Source organism: Argopecten irradians, chromosome 1, assembly GCF_041381155.1.
Source record: "Argopecten irradians isolate NY chromosome 1, Ai_NY, whole genome shotgun sequence".
Lineage (NCBI taxonomy): Eukaryota > Metazoa > Mollusca > Bivalvia > Pectinida > Pectinidae > Argopecten > Argopecten irradians.
Genome location: NC_091134.1, coordinates 35,397,006 through 35,424,684, shown reverse-complemented (window position 1 = coordinate 35,424,684; position 27,679 = coordinate 35,397,006). Strand labels below are relative to the sequence as shown.

General features: G+C 34.2%; 2 protein-coding genes and 1 long non-coding RNA gene across 5 annotated transcripts; all 3 read right to left on the bottom strand.

The window, feature by feature from the left end:
* Positions 1 to 847: 847 nt before the first annotated feature.
* LOC138325775 (uncharacterized) lies at positions 848 to 2,418 on the bottom strand. The gene is made up of 3 exons (XR_011208822.1): positions 2,289 to 2,418; positions 1,340 to 1,491; positions 848 to 910 (listed from the first exon to the last, which is right to left on the bottom strand). It is a non-coding gene; the product is annotated as an uncharacterized lncRNA (long non-coding RNA).
* A 2,014-nt stretch (positions 2,419 to 4,432) lies between these two features.
* LOC138323675 (L-sorbose 1-dehydrogenase-like) lies at positions 4,433 to 6,970 on the bottom strand. Its single transcript, XM_069268492.1, has 3 exons — positions 6,844 to 6,970; positions 5,052 to 5,215; positions 4,433 to 4,675 (listed from the first exon to the last, which is right to left on the bottom strand). The coding sequence occupies exons 1-3, from the start codon at positions 6,893 to 6,895 to the stop codon at positions 4,433 to 4,435; spliced, it is 459 nt and encodes a 152-aa protein (XP_069124593.1). The 5' UTR covers positions 6,896 to 6,970.
* Positions 6,971 to 7,569: 599 nt separating this feature from the next.
* On the bottom strand, positions 7,570 to 23,569 carry LOC138325746 (L-sorbose 1-dehydrogenase-like). 3 transcript variants are annotated; one of them, XM_069271607.1, is made up of 12 exons: positions 23,413 to 23,569; positions 18,589 to 18,751; positions 15,934 to 16,142; positions 15,293 to 15,482; positions 14,794 to 14,925; positions 14,375 to 14,496; positions 13,768 to 13,935; positions 13,016 to 13,166; positions 11,567 to 11,730; positions 11,079 to 11,256; positions 10,564 to 10,792; positions 7,570 to 10,303 (listed from the first exon to the last, which is right to left on the bottom strand). In XM_069271607.1, the coding sequence occupies exons 2-12, from the start codon at positions 18,707 to 18,709 to the stop codon at positions 10,135 to 10,137; spliced, it is 1,833 nt and encodes a 610-aa protein (XP_069127708.1). In that variant the 5' UTR covers positions 18,710 to 18,751; positions 23,413 to 23,569; the 3' UTR covers positions 7,570 to 10,134. The 3 variants fall into 3 exon arrangements, with proteins under 3 accessions (XP_069127708.1, XP_069127727.1, XP_069127717.1); XM_069271626.1 differs by lacking the exon at positions 23,413 to 23,569 and adding an exon at positions 22,601 to 23,290; XM_069271616.1 differs by lacking the exon at positions 23,413 to 23,569 and adding an exon at positions 22,606 to 23,290.
* Positions 23,570 to 27,679: the final 4,110 nt, after the last annotated feature.

Below are 27,679 nucleotides of genomic sequence, written 5' to 3'. Positions count from 1 at the left end.
ACCAAGTAAATATTTTTGTTCAATCCTTTAAACGGAAGAAAAGATGAAAAAACATATTAAAATACCTCAATTTTATTAACAGTATAAGATTGAACAAATGTGTCTTGAATACAAAATGGAAGGAAATCCTTGATTTAATACGATATGTCAGCCAGACAGGATAGTATGCAAATGAAGCTGCGATGGATTATGTTGTCGAAGTTTCGCCCATGCGCATTGTTACGCACTAAAAGTAAACAAAATGGCTGAACGAAAGCGTGCGAGAAAAAAATTGTATCTGAATCGGCAACAAAGAGGAGGAAATTAGAATGGAATCGGTAGCACCATAGAATATCTCTAGGGAATGAAATTCAGAAATGGCATGTAGCAATAGAAGAAACAGAAGCCACATCTCAAGCGGAACTTGCCCAGGTTCTGTTGGGACTTGTGACATGTTTAGGAACATTCTATTGCAATTGAAAAATATGCTTACTTGATAAAACAATTCTTATTACGAATTCCGTTTGTTTTTCATTGACTAAGGTAAGTTTTGAGGATGGTGCGTAAAATCATCACAATTATCGTAAAATCGAAACAATGCGTCTCTCATGATGATTATGAATGAATTAAAATTTATTTCATTGCTTACTTTAGATCTTTAGACGTGGGAAATCTCCGAAGATCACAGAATCTAAATCTATTTTGGCGAGCAAGCTTAAAATTGTCGTAATTATACAATTCAAAAAATAAATAAATAAAGCATACAAATTTCGTAGAAAAAAAATACTTTTGCGAAGAAGGGCATAAACCAATGATGATGGTAAGCATTTTGAAGATTTCTTTCCTTTGCTGTGACAATATATGCTTATATGTACAGCATCAAATGGTACTGTAGATTATCTCCGACTGGCAGGTCGGCTTTGACATCTATCTGAAACAGAGACAGTTTTTTTATATATATGCACGTTAAAAAAAATAATGCACTTAATATCTATCAACTGAGCAATATTCACAGTAATAAGCATATATGCTGCATCAACAAATATGTTAAGGTTCCTTAAAGGAACCTTGATTAAAAGCAAAATAGTTTTGTTCGATAAAAAGCTAGACTTTTGGAATACGGCTATGTTCTGTACTGCCACAAAGATCACACACATTACTGTTAACTCATTCACCCCTAAACACACATTTGGAGTCTTCCATTTCAAAGGCTGGAACAGTCCATTATGAATTTTGAGGGCTGAATGAGTTAAAAAGATTAGTAACGCCCGTATAGCAAAACATTTTAAAATGTAACAGTGTTCTACAATCAATAGTTTATAATTTAAACAAATTAAAAATAAAAATAAAGATAGCATACCCCCATATCCCGTAGGTGTTTACGTGGTCCCACCCCTGACAGCATCAGTAACTGTGGTGTTTTGATAGCGCCACCTGACAGGACAACCTCTTTCCTGGCGCGGATTGTGATGACCTTCCCATTTCTGATCACTTGCCCTTCTCGATCAGGACCTGGACAAACAAACACGATGGGCACATTGATACGGCTTTTTCCATGATATGGATAATACGACACAACATATCTTTAAATAAAAATTCAAAAATAGTTAAATAATCATTTTGTCATCTTGGATACTCCAGGGATTACTACATTGTCGTAATATGTCATATTAAAGTGGAGGTTTTGAGTGCGACAACAAATGATCAGGTAATTTGACCAGTCGATGTACTTCAAAAGAGAATAACAATACACTGTACGAGTATGGTATATTGAAGTAGCACATACTGTAAATCTTCAAACGAAGACAAAAATAGTTTTACAATGACATAAGCCAGATACGGACATTAATGTGATAGTAAATTCTGGAACATCGAGGATGCCATTTTGTTTGTCATTCTTATTAGGCCTTTTTCGTATTGACCATGTGAACACTTGATTGTCAAGCAAAAGGGAAGTTCACTCCACCCGAGACTTATATAGCGGCTAGTATTAACAAGGGTTGCCTTTATTAAAAATCAACATAAGATATACACTGTCTCCAAAAGCTTTTTATACAACTATCTAAATTCTGCATACAAATCAGTTTTCACAAAATTATTTGGTAAGAAAATGGTCTGTCAATTATTTGCACAATGATAAGGGAGACAATGTTACTTATATTATATTTATATCATTTTCATCAAACTAACCAGGAGATGTTATAGATATGATCAAGGTCTTACAGCGCCCATTTAATTAACAAAAGGTATCCATCCGACTAACAACTTGTGACAACATCTTTCCTTTCATAACTTTATATTTTCTTCACCTTAGCCACCAAACTCTTCACGTCGACGTGTAGGTTTTTACGGCTCATTGCAGATTTGAGGAACTCGGAGTAAGTGCTGGCTCTTCTTCCTCTCCTCCCCTCACGGTAGCTTCCATCTTACAAAACCCTGAAAAACCGAAACGCTTACAGTTTATCTATATTATACAAGAACATACAAAAACAGAAACCCTACTGAAGAGCATTAGATCAAAGGCATTTCTTAATTAAGTGTTAATACGTTGTTGAAGTCGAAATTCAAAAGACTTAGGAAAAACAATAACTTGTTGCAAAATCAAGAAATATGAATGACAGCACTTTTCATAACTAAAATAACTGAAACATGCATATGATTACCTATTTGGTCAGGTTCATGGAAACCCTGAGATTTGAAGCCTAACTCCTGTCCAGCATCAAGGAAGATATTGTCTAGACCGGTATGTCCGATGAGAGATACACCCAGTTCTCCGCCGGTGCTGTGGAACAATTTGTTAGAAGTGACACTTAGTCAAGGTTATAAATTTAAGTGCTTTCATTAAATATTGATTCGGTCAACCTCAGTAAAACATTTTTGAAACAGCTTGTAGTTTAAATTGTAGTTACATATATTCACATGTTTTAACAATTATGCCCAAGTGTAGTGAATGACCTTAATAACTATTTACAACGCATAGTTTCCCTTTTTCAGTCTTTTACAAATCACTCGCTGAATGAATTGTCTACCTGAATTTTTGAGTTCGTCTGTCACTGCGTCCTCGAATTTGAGGAAATATGGTAGGACGTCCTTGTAACTCCAGCCCTCACATCCTTCCTTCGCCCAGTTGTCGTAGTCATGGCGACTATCCCGGATATAAACCATACTATTTAGAGCACTGGATCCACCCAGGACTTTCCCTCTTGGCCAGCAGCCTCTCCGATGGTGTCAAATAATTCTGAACATGTATAAATGATTAAGAGCACAGTTTATTTCATTTCCATGCACGAACCTTAAAGATGCTCCACCTCTGATGATTATTATGTTTTCTTTACCGAAAAACATGAGCAGACGAGTTTTTATTTTTCTTCAGTTGCAAAAGCTACATTGAAAAAATTAACTTCAAGATAGAAATATTAAAATAATTAATCGCGTCCCGAAAAAATGCATGGCATTATACGCTCGCAAACACTTTACGTCACAATCAATACCTACCCCTACAGATAACTGTAGCATAAAACCTACCTGTTCCTTCATACCAAATTCAGCATATTGTTGTGGTTCCATGAGGTAACTCAAGTCTCTAATTTCGACGTAGACCAGTAGTCAGTGGTGTATTAATTAACCAGTTACTTTCTCCAGTATCCCCAGCCTCCAGTAGTAACACATTATTTTCCCTGTCTTCAGTCAGCCGAGTTGCCAATACTGCACCCGCAGATCCGCCTCCAACTATGTAAATCAACGAGTGCATGACAAAAAGACAATCTATAGATACCGTATGTAACATCATATTTACAAAATTCTATACTCGAAGTATGCAAATTTATAATCAGCGAATAAATGAATACAAAAGGTACTAGGTAGATATTGTATGTAGATTCATTTGTTTATCGAGTTAAAACAAAATTCTAGCATAAAATAGAACTAATTCTGTTTTAAGCATATTGATAATTTTTGCCCTTGGAGTTGTTCCCGAGTATTAGACTGAGATAGTTTACCAAGATATTTGGAATGTATACTAGCTGAGTAAATTGAGGGGGCCTAAAAGTAATAGATTTCAATGGAGTAAATCGGGAAATATTCAGGAGAAGCTACCTATAATCAGAAAGTGTCATGGAGCTGCGTTGAACGGGTTTGGAGTTATAGCCCAAAAAAGAAACAGTAATTTGGTATTTTTGACTTAGTTTCCATGATAACGAAAACATTCCCAAAATGGTAGGCCTGGAACAGGAAAAAACACAACTAGGGCAGTTAACTGATGTATACAGAAAGTTTTCAAGAAGCTGCGTTGAACGATTTTTGAGCTAGCCCGGGAAAAGGATCTCGGACGGACGAGTTTCGCGGGGGAATTAAAAAAGCAAATTATAAAGTTTTTGAAGTTGACATATGATTAAAGAATGAATTTTGTGATCATTTCGCTTTTTAGTTACAAAGTCAACAAACAAGTAAACTGTTAAAAGATATTTTCATTTTCGTATAATGACTGGTATAACCTTTTTTTTTTTGTATTGTTGTTACCTTTCAATAAGGTGTTGATATCGTCTGGGTGTTGCAGGTACTGCGGATTTATGGCTGGGTAGTGGTTGGGGTCCTTACTTTTTAGTCGTTTGGTACCTCTGCTTTTCGGATGTAGGAGAATGGGAACTAACACAAAACTACAAGGCCTTGCTGGTGAAGAAAAGAACAGGTCTTTAACCTGCAACGGAATAATATAATGTAAGAACACGATTGCATAGAATAGAGGATTGTTTATTTTTGTTAAGATTTCGTACATATCCGTAGTTATATGCTGAAAATAATATCTTGATTAACGTCAAAAAATCAAAGGAACGCAAATCTCCATGTTTTCCCTTAATTCCATACAGCAATTTATTAAAAAAAAACCTAAAAATGAAAAAAAAAAAAAAAAAAACAAACAAACAAACAAACAAACAAAAAAAAAAAAAAAAAAAAAAAAAAATTAAACATTTGAATATTTGTGTTTTTAATATATAGTAACTTACAAATGTATTTAACTCTTTTCTATCGGCATATCGTTATAAAATTTATTGTTATGAAACAAAGCCACAAACCTCTTCCTTAAAATTCATGTTTTCAAGAGTTTTCTCATTTTCTGTGAAAGCATGCGCACTTCCAAGATGGAATTGTAGATCTAGAGGATTTCCATTATCACTTGTGATACTACCATCGTTATACAGAAAGGCTGAACCCTCAGCAATGGTCGTAGCAAAGGCACCTAAAATATTCAACAATATATTACATGTGTGTATTTGTTTAAGGATGCGCTCTATGGTTTCTAAAACAAAAACGTAGAACCAAATGGCCAAAATAGTCAAAGTTTCCACATTCTCATAATTTATATATATATTTCGAGTGGTAACCATGGCAACTGAAGTTGAAAAATTATAAAACTATCATAACAATAAAATTACCGGTGTACTAAATATGTCATTTCTAAAATACCTGCATAATGTGTTATTATTGCAAAAACGGATTAGTTTGAACTTCTACCTGATTCCATAGTTTGATTTTATAGATAATGCATTTATTTATATTTTCTATAAACCTATCAAATGTCAATTTTTGTGCTATTAAGGAAACATTTGAATTCCGTTGCACTATATTAATTTAGCGACATTGAATTGATGAATAAAAGTATTTGGACAATAAAATATTCACATGGCATCTAAAAGAATATTTACATTCTTTTGTATTTTATGTATAAAAATGCATGACTATTGTTTAAAGCACCTTTTTGAGGGCAATGTAATTCACATATTATTGTGAACTGTCTAGTCGAAATGGATCCGTATAAAACGTCAAACTTTCAAGTTACACAATTTAAAAAATACAAAAAGTTGCTTTATTCCTCAACTCATTCAAATGTTTCTTTGAAATAACTCGTAACTGTCGTCAGTCATTTAATCTATACATTCATCATATCATTAAAACGCATAACAGAATATAGGTATTCATACCCGAATTTGCTTATTAAGTATAAACTTACACATCCTTGACTTTTAACTTTACAATAGATTAACCCCCTGGGTCGAATTCAGGGACGTCTGTTGGGTTAGCTAATGTGTGTTATCGATTCGTTCGTTTTGTTTGTGTTGTAGCCCTATCTTTAGGTAGTAGAGTGTACGGGGTATGATTTGCGATCCCGATCGGATGGAAAAATTATGTCATGACAATTATGATGGCTTATGTAATTGAATGTATGTGTTATACGTAATTTTCCGCACCATACGGAATGAGCCCCTGCAATTATGTAGGGGATATTCTCGAACTCCTCCATACACAATGTGATTATTTCATAGAGTCTAGCATTTATTATTTCAATACATATTCTCTATGTTATATCGGTATGTTTGCTCGTCCTTGACTTCTGTATGACAATGCCTGTTTAAAACTCAGTGTAGCACAGCTGCGTAGCTGGGTAATACGAGTTGTACGTATGCAGGGAACGAAATTCACTCCTTATATATGGTCAGCTTAATCACAGGAAGTTAAAATTATCTTATAAAGCGAATACACAAAATCATTACAAATACTAGGTATCACTGAACGGACGTTATAACGGACGGCAGCAAAGTTAGAATTATCTAAATCTGTAGCAGTACGTGAATGCAAACCTCAAATATTCTAAGTGTTTACAGTCAGACATATCATGAAATAAGCTATGCTATAAGCTATGAAAAGAAGACTTAGTTGTTGTAGATGTAGTCTATACAGGCACTAGGTCAATTTGAACTGAACAAATTTTGGAACTTGGAATTGACATGAAATTCACCTGAATTTACCGAGAAGTTACATTATACAAATACCAATCAATGTAAATATCCGTGAGAGAACCTACTTTACCTAAAGGTCCCTTCACACCGGATGAAGACTCTACTATGTCCTCCACGACCATTGAGATAAATACGTATTAGTACGTGTGGAAAGCAAGACAGCGATCACTCACACAGTCGACCTGAATCCCCGTACGTCACACACTACCATGATATCGGTGTAGACAACGCGTGTTGCAGACTTGTAAATAATATGTTAGCCAAAAAAGTATCAGGATATAAAAAGACGTAATATGACCTAAAGATTGACAATTATGAAAAATGTTACACAAAGAAAGAAAATGTATTTTAACAACAGTCGTTAACATTTAATTTTGATTTTCTGATGTACAGTGACGTTTTAACTCCAACCAACCGAAACGTTTCAAATGTAGTTTTGTAGTGCATTTCTGTGATTTGCTGCACTGATTTCTCCATTGAATGGTAGTCGGTTAGTGTAATTGCCTTTCACCTAGACGAACAAAGTTGATTCCCGGCGTTGACGTAACAGTTCAGGAGTCGCCTGCCAAATCACGTGGATTTCTCCAGGCACTCCGGATTCCCCCAACTTGCGCGCTCACACTCGGACTCTCTAAAGTGATTTGTATAAATTGCATAGCTTGTTTCGCAATCAATGGTAAAATTCAAATTGAAATGTATTACTTTCACCACCATCAATAAAGATTTTATACTGAAGATCTTTCACAATATGTTTTGGAAATGATACTGTGATTCCAATGATAACATACGAGTGAGATACATATACATTGTTAATCATTTTTATTTCATCGTAATCCATTTCCATTCGATGTTACAACCATTTTAAAATCACAATTAGTCCACTTTTACTTTAATGTGCCTTAGATAAGCACCACATATATATATACGTACAGTCTGAAAAGCTCCCTTGAATGGGGCGAAAGCGCTCACATTACTAGTCAGTTGTTATTGTTTTTATTTCTTATAGATTTCGTTCGTAAGTTGTTTTTTTTCAAATATCTTTTTTTTTTGTATACATAGTACATATAATTATATAGTAATTATGCATAAAATGGTACTGTAACCCACTTTATTTTCCCGTATACAATATTTCCCGTCTGCAATGTTTTTCAACATATTCGACAATCGTGATCAAGTGCTCTTATTGAAGATCGTGCATTCATACAATTTTTCGCGTTACATTTGAAATTCATGCGAGATATATTTCGCAAAATAACCAAAAAATTAACATCTTGCGAAAATAAAAGTGATTGACGGTAACCTTAACCATGTACCACCAAGCTGTAAAAAGAATCTGGCAATATTTACAAGATAAATACCAATCACAAAACATTCCCATCCGCAAACTATCCTGAAAACCGACATATTTTCGGGTCATAAGAAATCGCGTAATACAATCCTCACAAAAATGTTTCATGCATGCTACTCTACGAGTCAAAATTGCGAAATTAAATTGCGGCGAATGAGTCATTAGGCATGAAATTGCGAAATAAAATCGTCGCAAAAGTTAGTTGGTCTGAAGTAGACGTTACAACAAATATTTATCGGAATGCTATGATTATCTTAATACAATTATAAGTGATATCACCGTAGCACTATAGTTCGAATATCATCAATTAACAACATATAACTACAATACAACACGCAAAACGAAATATATGCAAAAGATACATGAGATAGGAAGCACCTTCTCAGCTGCAAAAATCGCTACTTAAATCGCCAAACAATAATAAAAGATAAGGATTTGTCTCAATAACCATTTGCAGGAGGACCTACGCTTTCACTATGCAAAAACACAAATACACTAAAATGACTTTAAATTGTTCGTTGTGATATGTTCAAATGATATTTCTAGAACACCATATGTGTTTTTGTGACTTGAAGATGCACCTGGGATAAATCATAATCAAAACATCTTGAAAAATAAATTTAATTAATATTCACACAAACAAAAACCAACTGATTTGGTTAAAGTATCAAATAAAACCGAGGTCTGAGACGTCTGAGTATACATAATTTCTACACACGATTTCACAATGTACCACATGTATATTAGTCGTAAGTTTTAATTGACAATTGACTAGTTTGCATACCTAAAGTATATGAAACATAGCTATCTATGAAGTTACGCTTACAAACTGAATTCTTTAGAGTTACATTGTTATAAAGAAAAGGTAACTCCATTTACATCATAATACATAATATTTCAGCCATACTGATGCTAAATATACATGCAGCATACACTTTTCTCCCAAAACAGATGAGGAAAATCAATATTCAATTTCACTTTATCAGGTAGCATAATAAATCTTAATGACTAGTATTATAATTAGTCATGCGGAAAAAACCTAAACTAGTTCACTCACGACGGTATTATTGTTTTTTAAAGGTACATAAAATAAAAGCTTTATTACAAGCTAATATCGAATTCAATATGCTACAGAAAAAGACTTAAACTGAAAGGCATGAAACGTGTTTCAGTAGTTATAGTCATTTTATTTGATATCCATCATGTCAGCATAATATACCATAATAGCTACGAATGGCAATCACAAGGTCATGAGTATCAACCGCTTATCAGGAAGACAATATGATTGTTAGTCATTAGAGTAGAGCAGGACTCTTAATTGGTATGGCGCTGTGACGTCAACGTTTTCAAATTGACAATTACCAAAAATGGCTGTTGAAAGGACCGTATTTAAAATACCATGTTTTATCAATAAGTATTACACAATCCCTAGTGATATTGTTACACAGTGTATATTTGTTTTTATAAAAATAAATACTGTGAATCTGATGTTGCATAATTAGGGGCTGATGAATGCCACTTGGATTAAAGGTAAATTAGCAAATTCCCGTTCGGTATATTTATTTGGAATTGCATTGATCTAGTTGGAAATTTTTATAACTACCAGCTGGATACAGTTCAGCGGTTAAACCAAAGACTTTTTGTAAAGCATTAATAGCGGTTGAAAGCATAAAAATGATTATATGCATCACTCTCTAGTCAGTAAATCGTTTGGAGTTCGGACTCAAGCATCTATGGTAGAACGTAAGTGGAAAAAAATATTTGATGAATTAACTACCCTGCAATATATATGTAATCGCTACAAAGTTATGTTTTGGCGTGAACAAAATAAAAATCTGTCAGCAACTGTATAAGAAAGTTAATATATCAATGATAACACGTAATACTCTGGGATGAAAATCCTCACGAAAAGGTATTCATTTACAAAAGTAAAAATGTTAAAGTTATTTGTCGTGACGCAACCCTGAGCTATTTTTTTCCGATACACTTCATTGAATTAAATTTCAACTCTTATCATATATGTCCCCTTATTTGTTCCTTCCATTTCTCGACAGTGTCTTTACCACGTATCATATCTGCAGCCTTCTCTGCAATCATGATCGCCGGGGCGTTTGTATTACCCGACGGAATATTTCGCATGATAGAAGCGTCTACTACACGTAGATGTTTAATTCCTTTCACCCTGCAATGAAAATTATTCGAATCAAATTACACCTTCGTTACGTTTCGAAGTAAATACGTTTACTTAAATGTGTTTAATTATAGTATTTGAAGTAACGGTTATCTATTGGTGTTTGACATATAATATCCCATATATACATTTTTGAGTTACATTGATCTTGAAAAAATATTAGTATGATTAAATAGAGGAAAACTTTATAATCTGTTATAAAAGTTATAAAAAAGTAAGATATGCATCAATCAGTAGCCACACCATTTTACCTTAGTTGAGGGTCCACCACCGCCGTGCTGTCGTCTGCTCGACCCATTCGGCAGGTACCAATTGGATGGTAGACAGTAACGGATATCTGTTGCACAAAGCACTTCCAGAAATCATCAGATCTGAATTTGTAGTCCTTACAAAGGCTGTACATAGGAATGGAATTATTGAGAGTGGCACCAATTGCCTTCATTGGCTTTGTGTCCAGAAGCCCTTCCAAGAAGCGAATACCTGTCCGGTAAGACAATTATTGGAGGAGTTACCACATGATCGAATGCAAAACATTCTGCTTCCAACTGGATTCTCGATTTCTCATTTTGTTTTTAAATATCATATGAATTGTATGTTTTTTGCATTTTATTAAATCAAGGGCGCTCAGTATTCTGTCGCATCTGGTTCCATATTATTTACATAACGTTTTTGTTTATAAATTACATTTTTTTCATTATAAATTTGAAATAGAATTAAATAAGTATGCTGGAATATAATGCCAAAACTAGTATCGTATTATGATTACCTTTCAGAAAGGTGTCGATATCGTCTGAGTGTTGTAAATACTGTGGGTCTATGGCCGGGTAGTGGTTGAGGTCCTTACTTTTTAGTCGAATGGTACCTCTGCTTTTTGGATGTAGGAGAATGGGTAATAACACAAAACTACTAGGTCTTGCTGGTGAGGAGAATAACAAGTCTCTAACCTGCAAAGGAAAAATATGTTCAGGCAACATTCTCCAGTGTAGAAGGTGATTTTTAGAATTTCATTAAATCAAATAGTGAAAATATTATCTCAATTTACAGCATATGTAATCAAAGAAGAAACAACATCGACGCTTATTAAAAGAAAAATAACTCCAATGACTTCATTTTTTTACTTAATTACATATGGCACAAGAGGAAATACAATAGCAAAGTACCTTCATGAAAAGTGAAATAGCTAAAGTTTAGTTTTTATAATATCTATTCATCCATTTATCAATGGAATTGAATTAGTATGACGTAAAACCGCACCTCTTCCTTAAAATTCATGTTTTCGAAAGATTTCTCATTTTTCGTGAAGGCATGAACGCTTTCGAGATGAACTTGTATGTCTGGAGGATTTCCATTATCACTTGTGATACTACCATCATTAAACAGAAAGGCTGAACCCTCAATACCTGTCGTAGCGATGGCACCTGAAATAATCAAGAAAACTAGGCATTATATCAATATACAATTTAGATAATGTAGCACGAGTATAACCAGTTATTAAGAAATTACAGAATGAATTATTATATTTTGAGTCTGACCATTCCTTAATTGCCTGCGAGGTTCTGTATTTCTCTTCAAAAACTTAAAAAGCCCCATTTCAAGAATGTGCACGATTTGTGAAAGTTTGCTACTTAAAATGTTATAAACAAGTAAAAGCATGTCGATATTTGTTGAAATGCGAATATATTTCATACACATACTATACTATTGAACCTTTCATTCGTCCGATGTTTTCCCAAAATTAATATGCTAGTTCTACTTGATAATAAAGATTTGTACTTGTCGCACTTAAAATAAAATAGAAGTCGAGATATACTGTAAGCCACAGTATTTTTATTGAAAAGCATTTAAAATCAATTAACTTATTTGAAAAAGCTAATCTCTGCGAAGCATAATTGAAACAGGAATCGCGAGATCTTATAGCCGCGAAAACAGTTGGTTTACTTTTGAAGCCATTTTGTCAATTGGAATTTATAACACTAAAAATGATTCAATTATTACCTTAATTACGTATAGACAAACGATATTGAAAACAGTTTACTTTCAGCCACCTCATAGATTTACTTGGGTTTTTCAATTACACCATTGGAATGTACATGGTTTTCATGCTTGTAATCACGGTTATAGAGATGTCGTCATGGTAACCTGGAGAAGGATAAGTCATCATCGCGAAATCGAAAGTTAATAGTACTGTACATGTATTACACTGAATCTGCATCCTGGTCGCAGTCATAACAGAACATCTTCAACTTCTTCATCTTAGACGATTTTGGTCCAGAAGACTAAAACATTATTTATAGCTATCATAATCATACTTTTTACAGTATTAAAGCATTAAGCCATTATTATGATAATATATTTTTAAGGTTAGCAACTTTCCTGTGGCAATTTATACCTATGCTGTATGATAATGACGGACTTTGTTTAAAGAGTCTTGTATGTAAAACCGACACCATCGATGATGGTGAGGATTTGTTGAAGACCTCCTACATCTTCTATATAAAACAGAGACTAATGACAATGCTGATTATTGTTAAAGAGTGTCTATATGTTCTATGTAACTAGAGACCAAATAACTAGAATTGTCTTCCAGGAGACCAACTTATAGTTTAGAAGAAGTAGTCGGTCGATCATTGTGTTTATAGAGGAGAGACAGGCAGACAACCTGATTCAAGTCTACTACTCCCATTTGGTTTAAAGAGTCTTTACCCTTTTTATGTAGGAAATAGTCTGCCATCGTCCACACGTTGCCTACGTTTTCAGCTGATAAAGGCATTGTTGTATTGGTAAGAACTTGCAAGAACACCATCAAATGGTCCTGAAGGTTATCTCCGACGGGCAGGTCGGCCTTGACATCTATCTGAAACATAGACATGATATTATTATAAATAAGCTTACCTGTATCTCTCTTCTAAGGTAAAGAACATAATCATAGGTTGGATCAGAAAATTTAAAATAAATCGCGATGACTAAAAACATCTTAATTAGTGCATTTTCCAAAATGAATTTTTATCCTTACAGCATAAGTTTCTCTATCTACCTAGCATCATTCATAGAAATAAGCACAACTTAATGTTCTGTAAAATCTCCATATTTGCTACAATTTTAAAATATATTCGTTTACTGCGCTGTGACTTAAAACAAACATATATTTGTTACGTTAAGGTTAGTGTCATACGTAACACATAGAGCGGGTTATTTTCGCGGGGTTCGGAGGGAATCAAAGGTCCTTAATTTTTATATGCAGATATGCAGTTTCTTTACAAATGTCAAAAGAATTATCATTTTATGTTAAATACAAGAAGAACGATGACAATAGGACGTAATCTTGAAAAACGCACTGTTTTGGTAATGACGTCACTGATCGAATATTAACTCGATGTTTCAAAAAATGGGAACATCGAGTCGATATTCTATATATAGAATCTAGTGGTACCATGTAATATATAACGATAACATACCCCCATATCCTGTAAGTGACCACGTGGTCCCACCCCTGACAGCATTAGCAGCTGGGGTGTGTTGACAGCGCCACCTGACAGGACAACTTCCTTCCTGGCGCGGATTGTGACGGACTTCCCATCTCTGATTACTTCCACTCCTTCGGCACGGCCGTTCTCGATCAGGACCTGGACAAACAAACATCTTGAGTAAATTGGTACGGCTCATTCCAAGATTTCTGTCATGACAAGCTATTGACATGGAAGTTTTTACTATTAATACATCATGGACATAGACTAATAAAAGGCCCATGTGGTGGTAAAATTCACATTCTAATAGTACCCTTGTACCTAAAGTCACCAAACTATTCATGCCAACGTTTTTTTTTTTCATTTGTTTTCATTGCAGATTTTATAGTTTTGATACATTACTTGGTATAAAAATGTTCTGTCAAAATTTTAAAATAATGGAAAGGGAGACAATGTTACTTACATTATATTATTATCATTAAACTAACCAGGAGATGTTATAGATATAATCAAGGTCTTACAGCGCACATTTGATTAAGAAAAGGTATCCGACTAATAACTTGTGACAGCATCTTTCTCAACCGTATACTATACTCACCTTAGCTACCAAACTGTTCACGCCGACGTGTAGGTTTTTACGGTTCATTGCAGATTTGAGGAACTCGGAGTAAGTGCTGGCTCTTCTTCCTCCCCTCACGGTAGCTTCCATCTTACAAAACCCTGAAAAACAAAGGTTGGTTATATCTCTAGATTATTCAAGGTAAACAAAATCCAGAAAGCCAAACGCCATGTAGAGCACTGAAGACATATTCGCAGATTAGCGATATCGTATGCCAGTTTTATCATCAGTTCGAATAACAAAAATCGCTAGCGATGATATTTAAAAAAAACCCAAAAACCAGCTTCTTGATTGTTTGTACAGTCGGTTGATAATTATGTGTTACTTACATTAGAAAAACGAATAGCAGATGTAATAACTAAAGTTATAAGTAGGTATAATATGATTACATAATGTACCTATTTGGTCTGGTCCGTGACAAGTGTCCTGAGCTTTAAAACCTAATTCGTGTCCACCATTTAGAAAGACTTCGGATAAGCCTGTATGTCCGATGTGTGATACACTTAGCTCCCCTCCGGTACTGTGGAACACTATGAAAGGAAATCGTATTTTATGTTTGTAAAATTCTAGTGCAGTTTTTAAAGAATAAAATAAAATTAATTTTGTAAAGAATCATTAAATTGACGAAATCATTGCATTTCAAAGTCTTCGCAACTATATTAGCTTTATATGTATTTCATATTAACAGAAAACAGACAGGATCAGTTTTAAACGATCATTTTCCTTTTAAATCTTTGGATGAAAAAAAGAAACGAAAAATAGTACAATTTAAACAACATTGATACTTTAATAGACATTCAACTTAGATACCCTTTTCAAAACTTTGGAAAAAAAATAGTACATCGAAAAAGATCTAAGTTTAAGAACATATGACTCAAATTTTCACTCTTTGTGTACCTGAATTTTTGAGTTCGTCTGTCTGAGCATCTTCGGATTTAAGGAAATATGGTAGAACATCCTTGTAACTCCAGCCCTCACATCCTTCCTTCGCCCAGTTGTCGTAGTCATGGCGGCTACCCCGGATATAAACCATCATGTTTATAGAACTACATCCTCCCAGGACTTTCCCTCTTGGCCAGCTGCCTCTCTGATGGTGTCAAATAATTCTGTACATAACAAATGACTTACAGAACAATATATTATCATGTACGGGTATTCGTTTTACTTTTTTTTTTTTTGAGCAGATATTTTCCACAAATAAATTTCACCGCTTTCTCGAAAATTAGAAATATAACACTGTTAACGATTTATACCCGTTCACAAGACTTTGCTTTTTCAAGCAATAACTTGAATGAGAATACGAAGTGTTAACATTGATAACCTGATATTTTAGTTGCGATTACTCTTTGCGTGTTTAACACAATGAGTTAAAAGGATATACATCGCTGATTTTAAATATTCATTATAATAAAATTTTGTCAGCCAATCGAAAGGTTGCAAATGGCGATATAAATGCTAACGTCACCATGTTCCCTGTTAAAACCATGAAACAATCATCATTAACAGTAACCTGAATTCTTGTTGACCTAAACACCTACCTGCTCCTTCATACCGAATGCAGCATGTTGTTGTGGCTCTGTGAGGTAGTTCCAGTCTTCGCTCGACTTTTGAATCAGAGCGCCAGTTAACGGTGGGTTGATGAACCAGTTGCTGTCTCCTGTACCCCCAGCCTCTAACAGTAACACACTACTTTCCCTGTCTTCGGACAGCCGAGTCGCCAATACTGCACCCGCAGATCCACCACCGACTATGTACGTAAACAAATAACCAATGGACGTTAACTTATTGGCATGTTGTTAAAGTTATGTAAAGAGTTGTTATACCAAACAATGCCAACTCGTCATTATTGAGTAACTGCTTACAATTACTGTAGGGGTTGTCGGTGGTGTCACAAAGATTAAGCAATGTGAGGCTCTTCTTTAAATATTGGGAAAACATTTCAAGAATGTTCATTTAAGGCATTTGTTTTGCGACCTAACCTTTCTTAAATGAGTTTATCGTGAATGATGTAAACATGGTTTATATTTCATACACGAACGAAAGGATCCTTCTGAGCCTCGAACACGTGACAGAGAATACACTGAAATTTACAATATCATCTTTATCAAGAACAATATTTGCTTTTAAAGGTTGATGTTTTTGCGAGCAGGTGTTGGTATAAACACAGCAGAATACGTGTTTTGAAATATGACGACGCACATTACTATTTATTTTGAAATAATTAAACACAGTGCACACGCACGCAGATCCATCTTGTTTTCATGACCTTATACGTAATTTATTGGCTCGACGTTTAGCCTTATTGGCCATTTTTAACTGATATTAAAGAGCGAGTAAAATAGAGATAAATTTTAAAAGGTTTCTAAAAAACATCAAAGGTAATTTTAAGAGATCTGATAGATATAATATATAAGTTCGACCGTCATGGGTGGATAAAGCTTATATCATAGCAAACAAATTCGAATTTGATATATAAAATTGAAATAAGTATCATATTTTCTTTAGCATGAATTATATTTGTCAAAAATACAATATCTCTATATAATATTTTCAACTATTTTTCATGGCTATCAAATTTCGCGATTTCTGTTTCAAACCAAATGCGTGGAGTTAATATTCGTCGAATGAAAATTAAATATAATTTCCTTTCAATATAGAAATGATTGTTTTTGCGAAGACAATCTTTTGTTAATTTAATATTATCGCAAAATTTGCAAATTAATAGATCAGCACACGGTAAAGAGCTATGGTTTGCAGTACCGGACGTTCTGTGTTAAGGTCGGGCATACTTTATACCTTATTACACATTTGCGGCGTTTAACTGCGGCGTTGGTCCTAACAATAATTATATATGATAAAAAATATTTTCCATCTAAACAAAATTAAAAATATACTGGCGATCGATCTATTTTATCAATTTTTGTCAGATAAAAGCTGATTTTCAATGAGGTTTAGGAATTTAAATAGCTCTGTACACGAATTATGATGGAAATACTAATATTGGTATACATGTACTACTTTCCATTGTGTCATTTATCTGTAATGGCTTGTTCAGCTACAAATGTACTGACCGTTGATATCAAAAGATTGTGTGCTTCAATATGGAGAGATCGGTTTATCAATGACGTATCAAATAACGCCTGCGATTTACAGCATTAATACAGCTTGTCATGTTATCCATCATGCTTTTGATATCATAACGCATAGCATGTGAACTAATCTTCTGTGAAGAAGCTAAATGCCCGCAGACCAAGCTTCGATTAGTATCTATCAAATATGTAGCATATTGATCAATGGCCCCAAAGTTGTCTGACGCATCATTTACTAATTACGTAATTTAAAACATATATATGATTAAGGCTTCATCGTGTCTCAGCCAGCATGGTACGTTCTTATTTATTTAATTGTCACTACCAATACAATTATTGAAAAATCACTTTTACGCATATCATAATGAAGTTTAGTTCATTTTAAGTGGCTCATTATCTTGGATGTGTGCCATCTTATCTATTAAAACCCTTCTTGTTTGCTTTGGTACAAGCATATATACTATTAGAAACTATCGTGGTATTTCTGTGCAATCATATCAATTTTAGAATTTCCTATTTGCTATTGTGTAATCTTATCCAATAAGAAACTTTGGTAGTACAGTCTAATCGATTTAGAAACAAATGTTATTGCTTTGATTTTTAGCTTATTTCGCATCAACCTACCGCTATGAGCACCTAAAGGACATCCATGATTTGGATAGTGGAGACATATAATTATTTCAATTGATCTTTTACCTTATAAGACATGACCACTAATTAAATCCAGAAATACATGTTGCACCCGGTAACAGAGTAAAAGACAAACTGTTTGTTTGTTTGCTTGTTTGTTTAATTAACGTTCTATTAACAGATAGGGTCATGTAAGGACAGTCTCCCATGTATGCAGTGTGTAGCGTGCGTGCGTGTTTTGGAAGACTGCAGTATATTCATTTTATGTCTTTTTGTATAGTGAAACTCTTGTCCTTTTTATAGCGCTATATCACTGAAGCATGCTGATCGAGACACCAAGCAACACATCCCATCCGGTCACATTATACTGACAACATGCGAACCAGGCGTCCTACTCCCTACTGCCTGTAGGGAAATATGCAAAATAGATTGAAGAGCCGATTATCTAACTGCTGTTCTGTCAAGTTCACTCACCTATTATGTAATCGTATGTATCATTCAAGTATTTAGTTGGTTGTGGACCAGAGCTCCCCATAAACAGCAGAGCAGTGAGTACAGCGAAGACCAGAACCAAGACGTAGGTTAACACACCCATCCTGTCCGAATGGTCAAGTGGTCAAGTTGTTGTCTAGACAGACTGAAATAACAACAACAAGTGCTGACAGAAACTTTATACACATGACCCTGGACCTCAATAACGTGTAGATTTGTTTTCATATAATCGCCATGTGTTCGGTGTGACTGGATTAACCTACATATACGTGTAATATACAACAGAACTGCTAGTAGTACATTTCAGCATTTTATCAATTTACTTTATAAATGCAATTAAACGTTAGCAATTGTCTTTGTCTCAAATGTCAACAAGTATGTCGTTGTCAAAGTAACTATAGTTTATTTTGAACATCCACATAATTCCTATGTGTTTTCAAGTTGTGTTTATTCGATTGTCTTCACTAATCTATTCACTTTGTATTCACAATGGCTGATATATGTTTCCATATTAACTTATTCATTGATATCTGGAACCTTCAACCATTTCATTCCGTAATCATGGTTTGCCCTTCGTTTTCATTCCCTTTTCTGGATTCGTCTCTAACTATTCTGTGTAAGCACGATGAACAAGAGTAATTAGTCGCGAATATTTAACTCTTCGTATATCTTCCTCTGTAATATTAAGAATGTCACTTCATTTACCAAAGTGACTGGATTCTCGCACAAACCTGTCTAATTACACAGTAGAATCTTAGAAATGATTATATAAATATCTTATTGATTTCGATGTTACTGAATCCTCGGTTTCTGCCTACTCCCATAGTGAGAATGAAACTTGGAACAATTTCTTTATCACAAACGTAGTCGAGACGTCAAATATTCTAGCATTATGTCAGTGAAATAATGGGGGGAAAGAACACCAATTTAACGACTTTCATCAAGACGTCAACACCAATACATGTAAAAGAGAAGATTCAGAACCCAGATATCTATTGATGATCAGCCAGTGTTGGTATGCACAGTAAAAGCACAGAAAATAGTTGTCATAGTTAAGTTTATTATACTCTCATAACAGTCATTCCGAAAAAGTTAATACCTGTCTGAAAGAAAACGAACAATCTTAACGTTTTATTTGTCTAGTCACGTTAAGCAATCAAAGGGAGAACGGTTGGCAAAGGCTCTATAATTACCATGTCTGAAATCTAACTGTTTCCTGCTAAATCCTATTAATGTTGATGTAGCTGCTGTTTAACTAAGACGTTTACATGGTAAAAATTATTTAAGATTTGGCTATGTTCACTAGTATGTTGCAGTTGGAGAATAAAATTGCAAATAAACGAGAAGACCTACATAGTCAATGTCTGATGGCTGATTCCTTTGTCATCGTCTTTGACAATAAAACTAAAATTGAAATTGGCAATACAAAACATGACCCAAATTATTGGTAATATTCAATATAAAGAAACTGATAAAGAACAGATAAATAAAAATGCACATTCAGTTGACTTAGCTACAGCGTAACAGATGTAGCATCGACTTCGTATGCATTTATATATTGGAACACGATTTGTGAACATTTGATCTTATTGCGTTTTTAAGTTTACTTATTGTATATTGACAGTTGCAGTTAGGTCTCCATTAAAAGTGTTTTAAAAAGATGTGTTTACTGATGCGTCAAACGTAATACACTTACCTTGAATGAGATATGCCATTTGTCTTTATTAGTAATTATAAAAAATTGTGAACTTAGTATCATAAGAATCATTGTGCTGTTTATGATTGTTGATTGATTGTTGGTTGTTTTCGGACCGTTGGTATTGGTTTAATTAGCAGGACACAAAACAAAGAGTTCGATTGGCTTGCACTCGTTTCTTGTATTGCTAATTTGAATTTGGTTTTCATATCATAAATAAATTAAGATAGTGGCACCTTGCTTAGAAGGTAACTTTAAAGTTCACTGATATTGGTACTCCAATGTAGGCACTGTATATTATGTCCGTAGATGGCAATCCACCAATAAGTCCATAGATTCACACTTTTTTTCTCTATTTGGAAATCCAACTTACAAATATGTAATAAATGTCCGATGGTGGACCGTCTTGTCCGTTTGCCCGTTGGGATCCAACTGGTGTCCAAATATCAAAAAGACATTTTTATGAAGCGACTATTGCCCAGTTTGGCAGGTAACTCCGGATGTAAGATTAATTACCTAATTATTTAAAAGAATAGACAGTAGGGTGTGCGCTTTGGATATAAAAAGATTTCCCAGGCCTATTGATGACACCATCGCCTCAGGTGGAGATATCGACAATATAAACACTTTGATTGACACGTGAAGAATTGAGCGTAATTCCCCAAGATACGGACGCAAGGTAGATCTGAGGATGTGACTAATTAACTATCAAAATATTCACAGGTAAATAACAAACAATTATGTAAAAACAATAAACATATGAAATTTCGCTATGATATTAATACCTATTTCTTTTCTACATTAGTTTATTTCTAGTACAAACAAAATTTCACAATTAAGTATGTAGTGTCTAGAGTATTTACAAAGTTAATGGGATACTACCAAACGCAATGCACAATCAAAGGGAACCTTATAAAACCTTCAACCATGTGAAGTTACATAGTTTACAAACGCATGTTTGATAACTTTATTTTTCAATTCAGCCGGAGACTTCCTTCATTTAAGCATTGATGTTACTATTTTTCAACTTCATAGGAGTATGGAAAAAACTTTGTTTGCAAACTGTGTGAATCCGCGTAGCGGATTTATTTCATAATCCTATGAAGTTAAAAAATAGTTACACCTATGCTTATAATATTTTTTTTCAGACTACTTCATAACATGAAGTACGTGGCAATGTGCGATTCTTTTGATTTTCCAATGGTTCCATAGGATTATTTTTTTTAAATCAATACGCAACGTCGACGTCTCTATTGTCACGTCATGATTACGTCGGGTTTTTGTGCCATTCTCGGATTTTTTCTTCATATGAAGAAAAATAATTTGCCAATCAGAGAGTTGGCTTTAGTATGAAAACACATAAAAATCAATTATAATAACTTGTAATTGTCTCCACTTACTTCATATCTTGGCATGCCGCATAACAACATTTACATCTTAATAACCGAAATTTGTTGACAAAGCATAAAATGACCGAACCACCTCCTAGACATGTCCTTGTTATATTTGTTCTTTATATTAGATTGACTCGGGATCGGATTCTGGGGCGTCCGGACTATGTAACTAGGTCATTCGCCTGATAACGTAAACAGAGAGAGAGAGAGAGTTTGAGCACTTTGTTAGGGGTCCTATAGGACGAACAATGGTTATGCTCTGATAGTTCTCGAGAATCTCGAGTATTTAGATATATAACAAAAGATTTGCTCATCATGTAAAACGATCCAATGCAAGGGGGCATCTGTATCGAAGGTCAAGTGTTTAAATTCATAGAAACTCTAGAAACTCACTTAAGTTTACAGATTTTCAAAAACTCTGCTTGTCTTATTGCAATTATTGTCTTTATGTTATATCGACAAGAGTCCTTGACCTTTGCATGGCAATAAATGTTGAGGAAACCACGTCTTAGCTGGACTAAACAAGTTGAATTATGGACAGTTAATGGAATTCAGTCATACTGTAGGGCAAGTCGCATCAGTAGAACGTCAAATGTCATATAAAAAGTTATTATAAATAACAGAATATATTTCATATCAATCACTGAAAAAATATCATAACAAATTTGAGATTAGCTAGATCAGCCATAAAATTGAATATCAATATCTAACATAATCAGTGATTCAAAATTATTGAGTCCCACAGAGCCCTGACAAGAAGATTAATAGTGCGATTTATGATAAGTATGGTAAATATATTGACATGTATTTTACATTACCTTTCGTATAAACATAACAAAATCTAGACGCCACATGATGGAAATGCCAATCAATGTACATATCTATGTCAATGTAAGGCACACACCTTACCTTGTAGTTAGCCAGACAGCGGTCCCTTACCAAGTCAGTCTGAATCACAGATCACTGATCCTAATATTGACATTACGATAGTCGGTCTCGAGATAACTAGGGTGTCGTCTGTATTATCTCGGTAGGCACACAGCTAATGCATAAACAGGTATCCAGAAACAGCAAATTGTGAACTTAGGTTATATTTTTTCTGATTTATTTATTCATTTATTTAAATTCCCCTTACATTTCTCCATTGGTTGATATCAAAACGTCACTGTATTTCAAAATATTGGATGGATGTAGCGCATGGTGTCCGTCTACGTACGAAGGACACATTTTCTACGTGTACATTGCTCATCAATAAATGCATAAGTTCAATGATTTTTTGCTTTCAAAACACACGATATATCATTAAAAGCTTAAACATCAAATCAGAAACTTTAATATTTCATCATACCTTCACATATTTAGGCTTTCAGAGTACTTTGTTTGTAATCATGAATTGAAAACGATTTCCATTTTAAATAGCATATTATGATTTTGCCGACATATTACAATTAATTAATTTTTTAGAACAACTGGTACAAGAAATCAATCTGAAATCCGTAGTTGACATAATTTTCTAAAGAAGCGATCACATCTACCGTTTTCGATATGTTTGAACATCGTATAACAGCTTTCTCACAAATTTTGTCTTAAAGTCAAGCATTCTGCAATGTCATGAAACTATATACATAATTACTATGCATTTCCCTACAACTAAGATATCGTAAACAACGGTAGGTGTGACAAACTGAAACGCCTCCAGCCTTAGTGTGAACTTACCTTGAAATACACTCTCATAATCCGATATCTAATCAGGTGTCAGTTCAGTTTACATCATCTCGACACACACACCAGTCACAAGCGATCTCCGATCGTCGTGTTAATGAATAACTGTTTCGTCACAAGTTATCACGCGTATCACGCGTATAGGCTTACCTAACAACATGCACAGACCTCGATCAATGAAGTCAATATTTGTTTGGTATAAATCTTACGCAACCACTTCAGCAAGGAAGTTCTACGATAAATATCTGAGGTAAATTTCCAACACCTGTTAAGATAATATTGCATGATACATTAATATTCACCAATAGACGTTATCTCGACATTTTAATGATTATAGTATAGTTTGGGCGTAATGTGCACTTTCATTCTATGGAATTACAATCACAGGAAAAAAAGTAAAAATGGCAAGTTTTCTTTCATTTTCTGTATATATATTTGGAGAAGATTCGTGCATCACGGATTAAGATAACAGGATATTCTAAATAACTTATATTTTCAAAATGTTTTGTGATATGTAAGGCGAAGAAGAAATTATATTCACGGTTCACTCTATCTGGATCATTCAAGGTTCTATGCTAGAGTAGCTATGAAAATATCAATAATTTAATTGGCGTTGATAATATGAAAAGCTTCTCATTATTTTCAATTTCAATATTGTTGTTTTTGAACCTCTACCAGCGAAACAGATTCTGCCTACATGTACTTTACAACCACTGACCTTGAAACATTTTCTGACCTTAGATATTTTAACGGCAAACAATTGGATGTAAGCGGTAAATTACTTTGTTTTGGTCCAAAACGACACTACCAAACTGGCATAGCTGACGACATTTAAATATCATAGGTAACACAATACACATATTGAGCTTAAATTTCAACATTATATGGCAGACCTTGTTAGGAATACAATAATTTGATGAGAGACTCAACAAGTCATCTGAACATAATTTTCAGTGGAATTTAGCCACAACTACACGTTATTTTAGGATTGTCTACCTAAATACGTTGGTTTTGTAAGATTGCTCAGCATTAACGTACAGATGGGTGCAAATTCTAAAGCGAACGATATATAAAGCAACAAATAAACCTATTAACTCACTCATAAGCATTGTTTACGTATCAAACTGATCCTCAGGTATTCTCTCTAGACTGGCCATTAAACTTATTAACATTTTCATATCTTTATTCCATGTAAAAATGTAAAGATATCTATGAATAGTTATAGAGTCTTTGTGAGATAATTACATGCATAACCCCAGTTTATTGTCTGCGATGTGTAACGATGGCTTTTGTGTTAAACTGTACCATGCCAATATGTGAAAACAACACAATATGAGCAAAGTAAATTAAAAAGCCTGTATGCCGGTTTATGATAGCAGATGTAAAGCTACTCCAACATTGTTAGATGTTAACACGACGAGATACTTTTAACATTGCGTCGTGTGACCTCTAACGAGCAATGCCATTGATTCATGTTGCTGGGCCACAGCTGATCAAAATGATGTAAAATGTATCAAAAGTCACATTTTAGATATTGTCACCCTACCTTTTTGGATTATTTATCATAAATAAACATATTTGCGAGACATTTCCAACAAATTAGTCCAAGAAGCTATGAAAATGCATTTCTTATAACATTCATCGTATTTTCACTTGTATTAACCGCCATTTTTAATTTGAATAGGATTATTAAGGTTTTATGAAATTTAGGATTTATCTAAATCTGTACGCAAAACAAGCGGAACAAAGTTAACGTCATTTCCATTATGCGTTTCGCTTAATTTAAATTTTGTGTTTTGTATTAACCAAAGCAGCCATAATGTTTTAGTAACAGTAGAATTGAGCAAATCGACTTGCATACGATTTAACATGGATTCAACAATATATGGGTGGTGTCATACAAAATTATTTGTAGGAATGAATTGATATATAATCATCAACTAAGTCATCAGTAATCGGTTTTATATCTTGCCATTGAAATTGTCTTTGATACGTTTAAATATAAGCGGGCGCTGCCAGCAACACGGCGGACATACGGATCTCGTATGAGATCGCATATCCACTCAATGTAATCAGGTGGAATATAAGACCTCATACAATGTACGGTATGAATATTAGCGAGTAAAATATAGTAAAGTGCTATTTGTCTAAACAGAACATCACCGCAGCAGCATATTTGGTTCAGTTTAGTTTCCGGTTTATACAGGTTTCAATACTGTGAAATTAAGAAGGAATTTGCTATATTATTACCTCAGAATATACAGGGGTCCGGATTACGCAAGGACCGATTTTGACAAATTACAATGTTATTCTGGCAATCGGAACTCGCCGGATGTAAAACATTTCCAAGGATGAGATAGGTGTAAGAATTTGTAAGAAAATCGAATGATAAAGTGACACTTTTTGTGGGGTTGTGTCCTCGGTGACAACCTGTTGTTAAAAAAAAGTCCCTAATTTCAAAATGGATGTTCTTGGTCAATGTACGACAATTACATTCGAGGACTTCCAAGTGTTATTCTAAAAGTATGGTATTCAATAAAACAAAGTGATGACGTAATTAGGTAAAAATCAATGCGGCTCTTTTATTTTTGAACTGCACAAAACATGAAGATTGCTATAGAAATAAAGTCAGAGAAAAAATTATAATCTTTTTGGTACTAAATAAGAAATAGATGCACGAATACATCAAGATATGGTGGCAAAGCAAGATGATAAAGACAAGCCAAATACATTCATTTTATTTAAGGTTGTTTTTGACTTAGGTCTTGAACAGAGTACATAAATATATATGCTATACCATTAACGAACTTTTTTCGCGTGTGATATTTGCTCTCGCGAATTTCGCGATTACAGTAAATTCGCGAATGTTTATCTCCGCGAATGCATATGAACAACGTTTAAGTTAATATATATTTGCATTTAATTTTCAAATGCGCGACAGTTTATCTTCGGGAACTTGTTTTGAAATTGAAATCGCAAAATTTAGTAGCCTCGAAAAAAGGTTGATTTAAAGTATCGTAATGACGATTATATCATAGGGATGATGCTTTCTCGATTTCGTGGGACATTTCAATGACCACAAAAATTTTATCGGCGGATTATCGACCAATAATCCCGAAAATTAAAAACCGCTATAATTTTCTTTTTCTTTTTAATCAAAATCACGAAAACTTTGACCGGCTATACGGTATTAAAAAGACCACTTACCTGCATCAAATTGTTATCCTTATTTTCCCGAACAAATGCTTGCCAATATTTGTCGTTAAAACACTAACTGAGTGCTGCTTAATGAATTTTTCATTTGCGCAACCGACATTTATGCTGCTTTTGTTATACGAAGTTCAGTTCATTGTCGATATTTAATCACCGTTTATCCAAAGTATCATATACATGTAGTTACAACCAAACATAGATTTTTCCCACAGCTAACCGACCACAGTGAGAGAACAATTTGCTGACCACTCGATAACATTTGAATTATCAAGTCGTCAAAGAAACATTGTTTGTAGGCATGTTTACCTGTATTTCCACTCAATTGCAGAAAGATCTACTATTGCTGTTCAATATTGATTTTCATGTGGACAATATTGGCTCCTGGTATAGGCTTAAGACAATCACCCTTTCTAATTCTAGCTACACTGAAGTCGAGACGTCATTCACACAATTACCGTTGTAATTATATTGATGCTCCAGCTACACTGAAGTCGAGACACTACTCGAAAGTCATTCACACAATTACCATTGTAATTATATTGATGCTCCAGCTACACTGAAGTCGAGACACATACTCGAAAGTCATTCACACAATTACCATTGTAATTATATTGCCATGGTAGAGGCAAACAAACAGAACAAAAATGAATGAATGTATTGTCACGATGTCATGTAATTATTCAATAGGATGAGTTATACCTGTCCATCATTACATTATAAAGAGATCAATGTATTCAAATAATTTTTTTGCATTCATGTTACAACAGAGAAATATCCCTGATTATACCGAGTCCTTTTGTAAGCTTATTAGGGCTATCAGCTCTCCTCTCACGGAATCCTCTCCATCCAGCTCATTCGGCTGAAAGTAGCAATACTCTGCTAATGTGTTCACTATTAAGGTCTTTATTTTTCCTTTGTTTTCTTTGAATGATGGCTTGTATTTAGGCCTACTATGTTATAGATGCAATTGAAACTTTGTGGTCCACTTGCACTGAGGTGGACTGGTCAGTATTAGTTTACACATGCAGAGCGAAATTGGGTTTAGGAT

Coding starts and splice junctions, on each gene's coding strand:
- LOC138325746 (XM_069271607.1), bottom strand. CDS start 18,709: ATGGGTGTGTTAACCTACGTCTTGGTTCTGGTCTTCGCTGTACTCACT. Junction 14,926..15,292: donor AGACGAACTCAAAAATTCAG/GTACACAAAGAG, acceptor TTCCTTTCATAG/TGTTCCACAGTACCGGAGGG. Junction 13,936..14,374: donor TGAACAGTTTGGTAGCTAAG/GTGAGTATAGTA, acceptor TTGTTTGTCCAG/GTCCTGATCGAGAACGGCCG.
- LOC138323675 (XM_069268492.1), bottom strand. CDS start 6,895: ATGGTCGTGGAGGACATAGTAGAGTCTTCATCCGGTGTGAAGGGACCT. Junction 5,216..6,843: donor CGGTGTGAAGGGACCTTTAG/GTAAAGTAGGTT, acceptor TGAATATTTTAG/GTGCCTTTGCTACGACCATT. Junction 4,676..5,051: donor ACATGAATTTTAAGGAAGAG/GTTTGTGGCTTT, acceptor ATTCCGTTGCAG/GTTAAAGACCTGTTCTTTTC.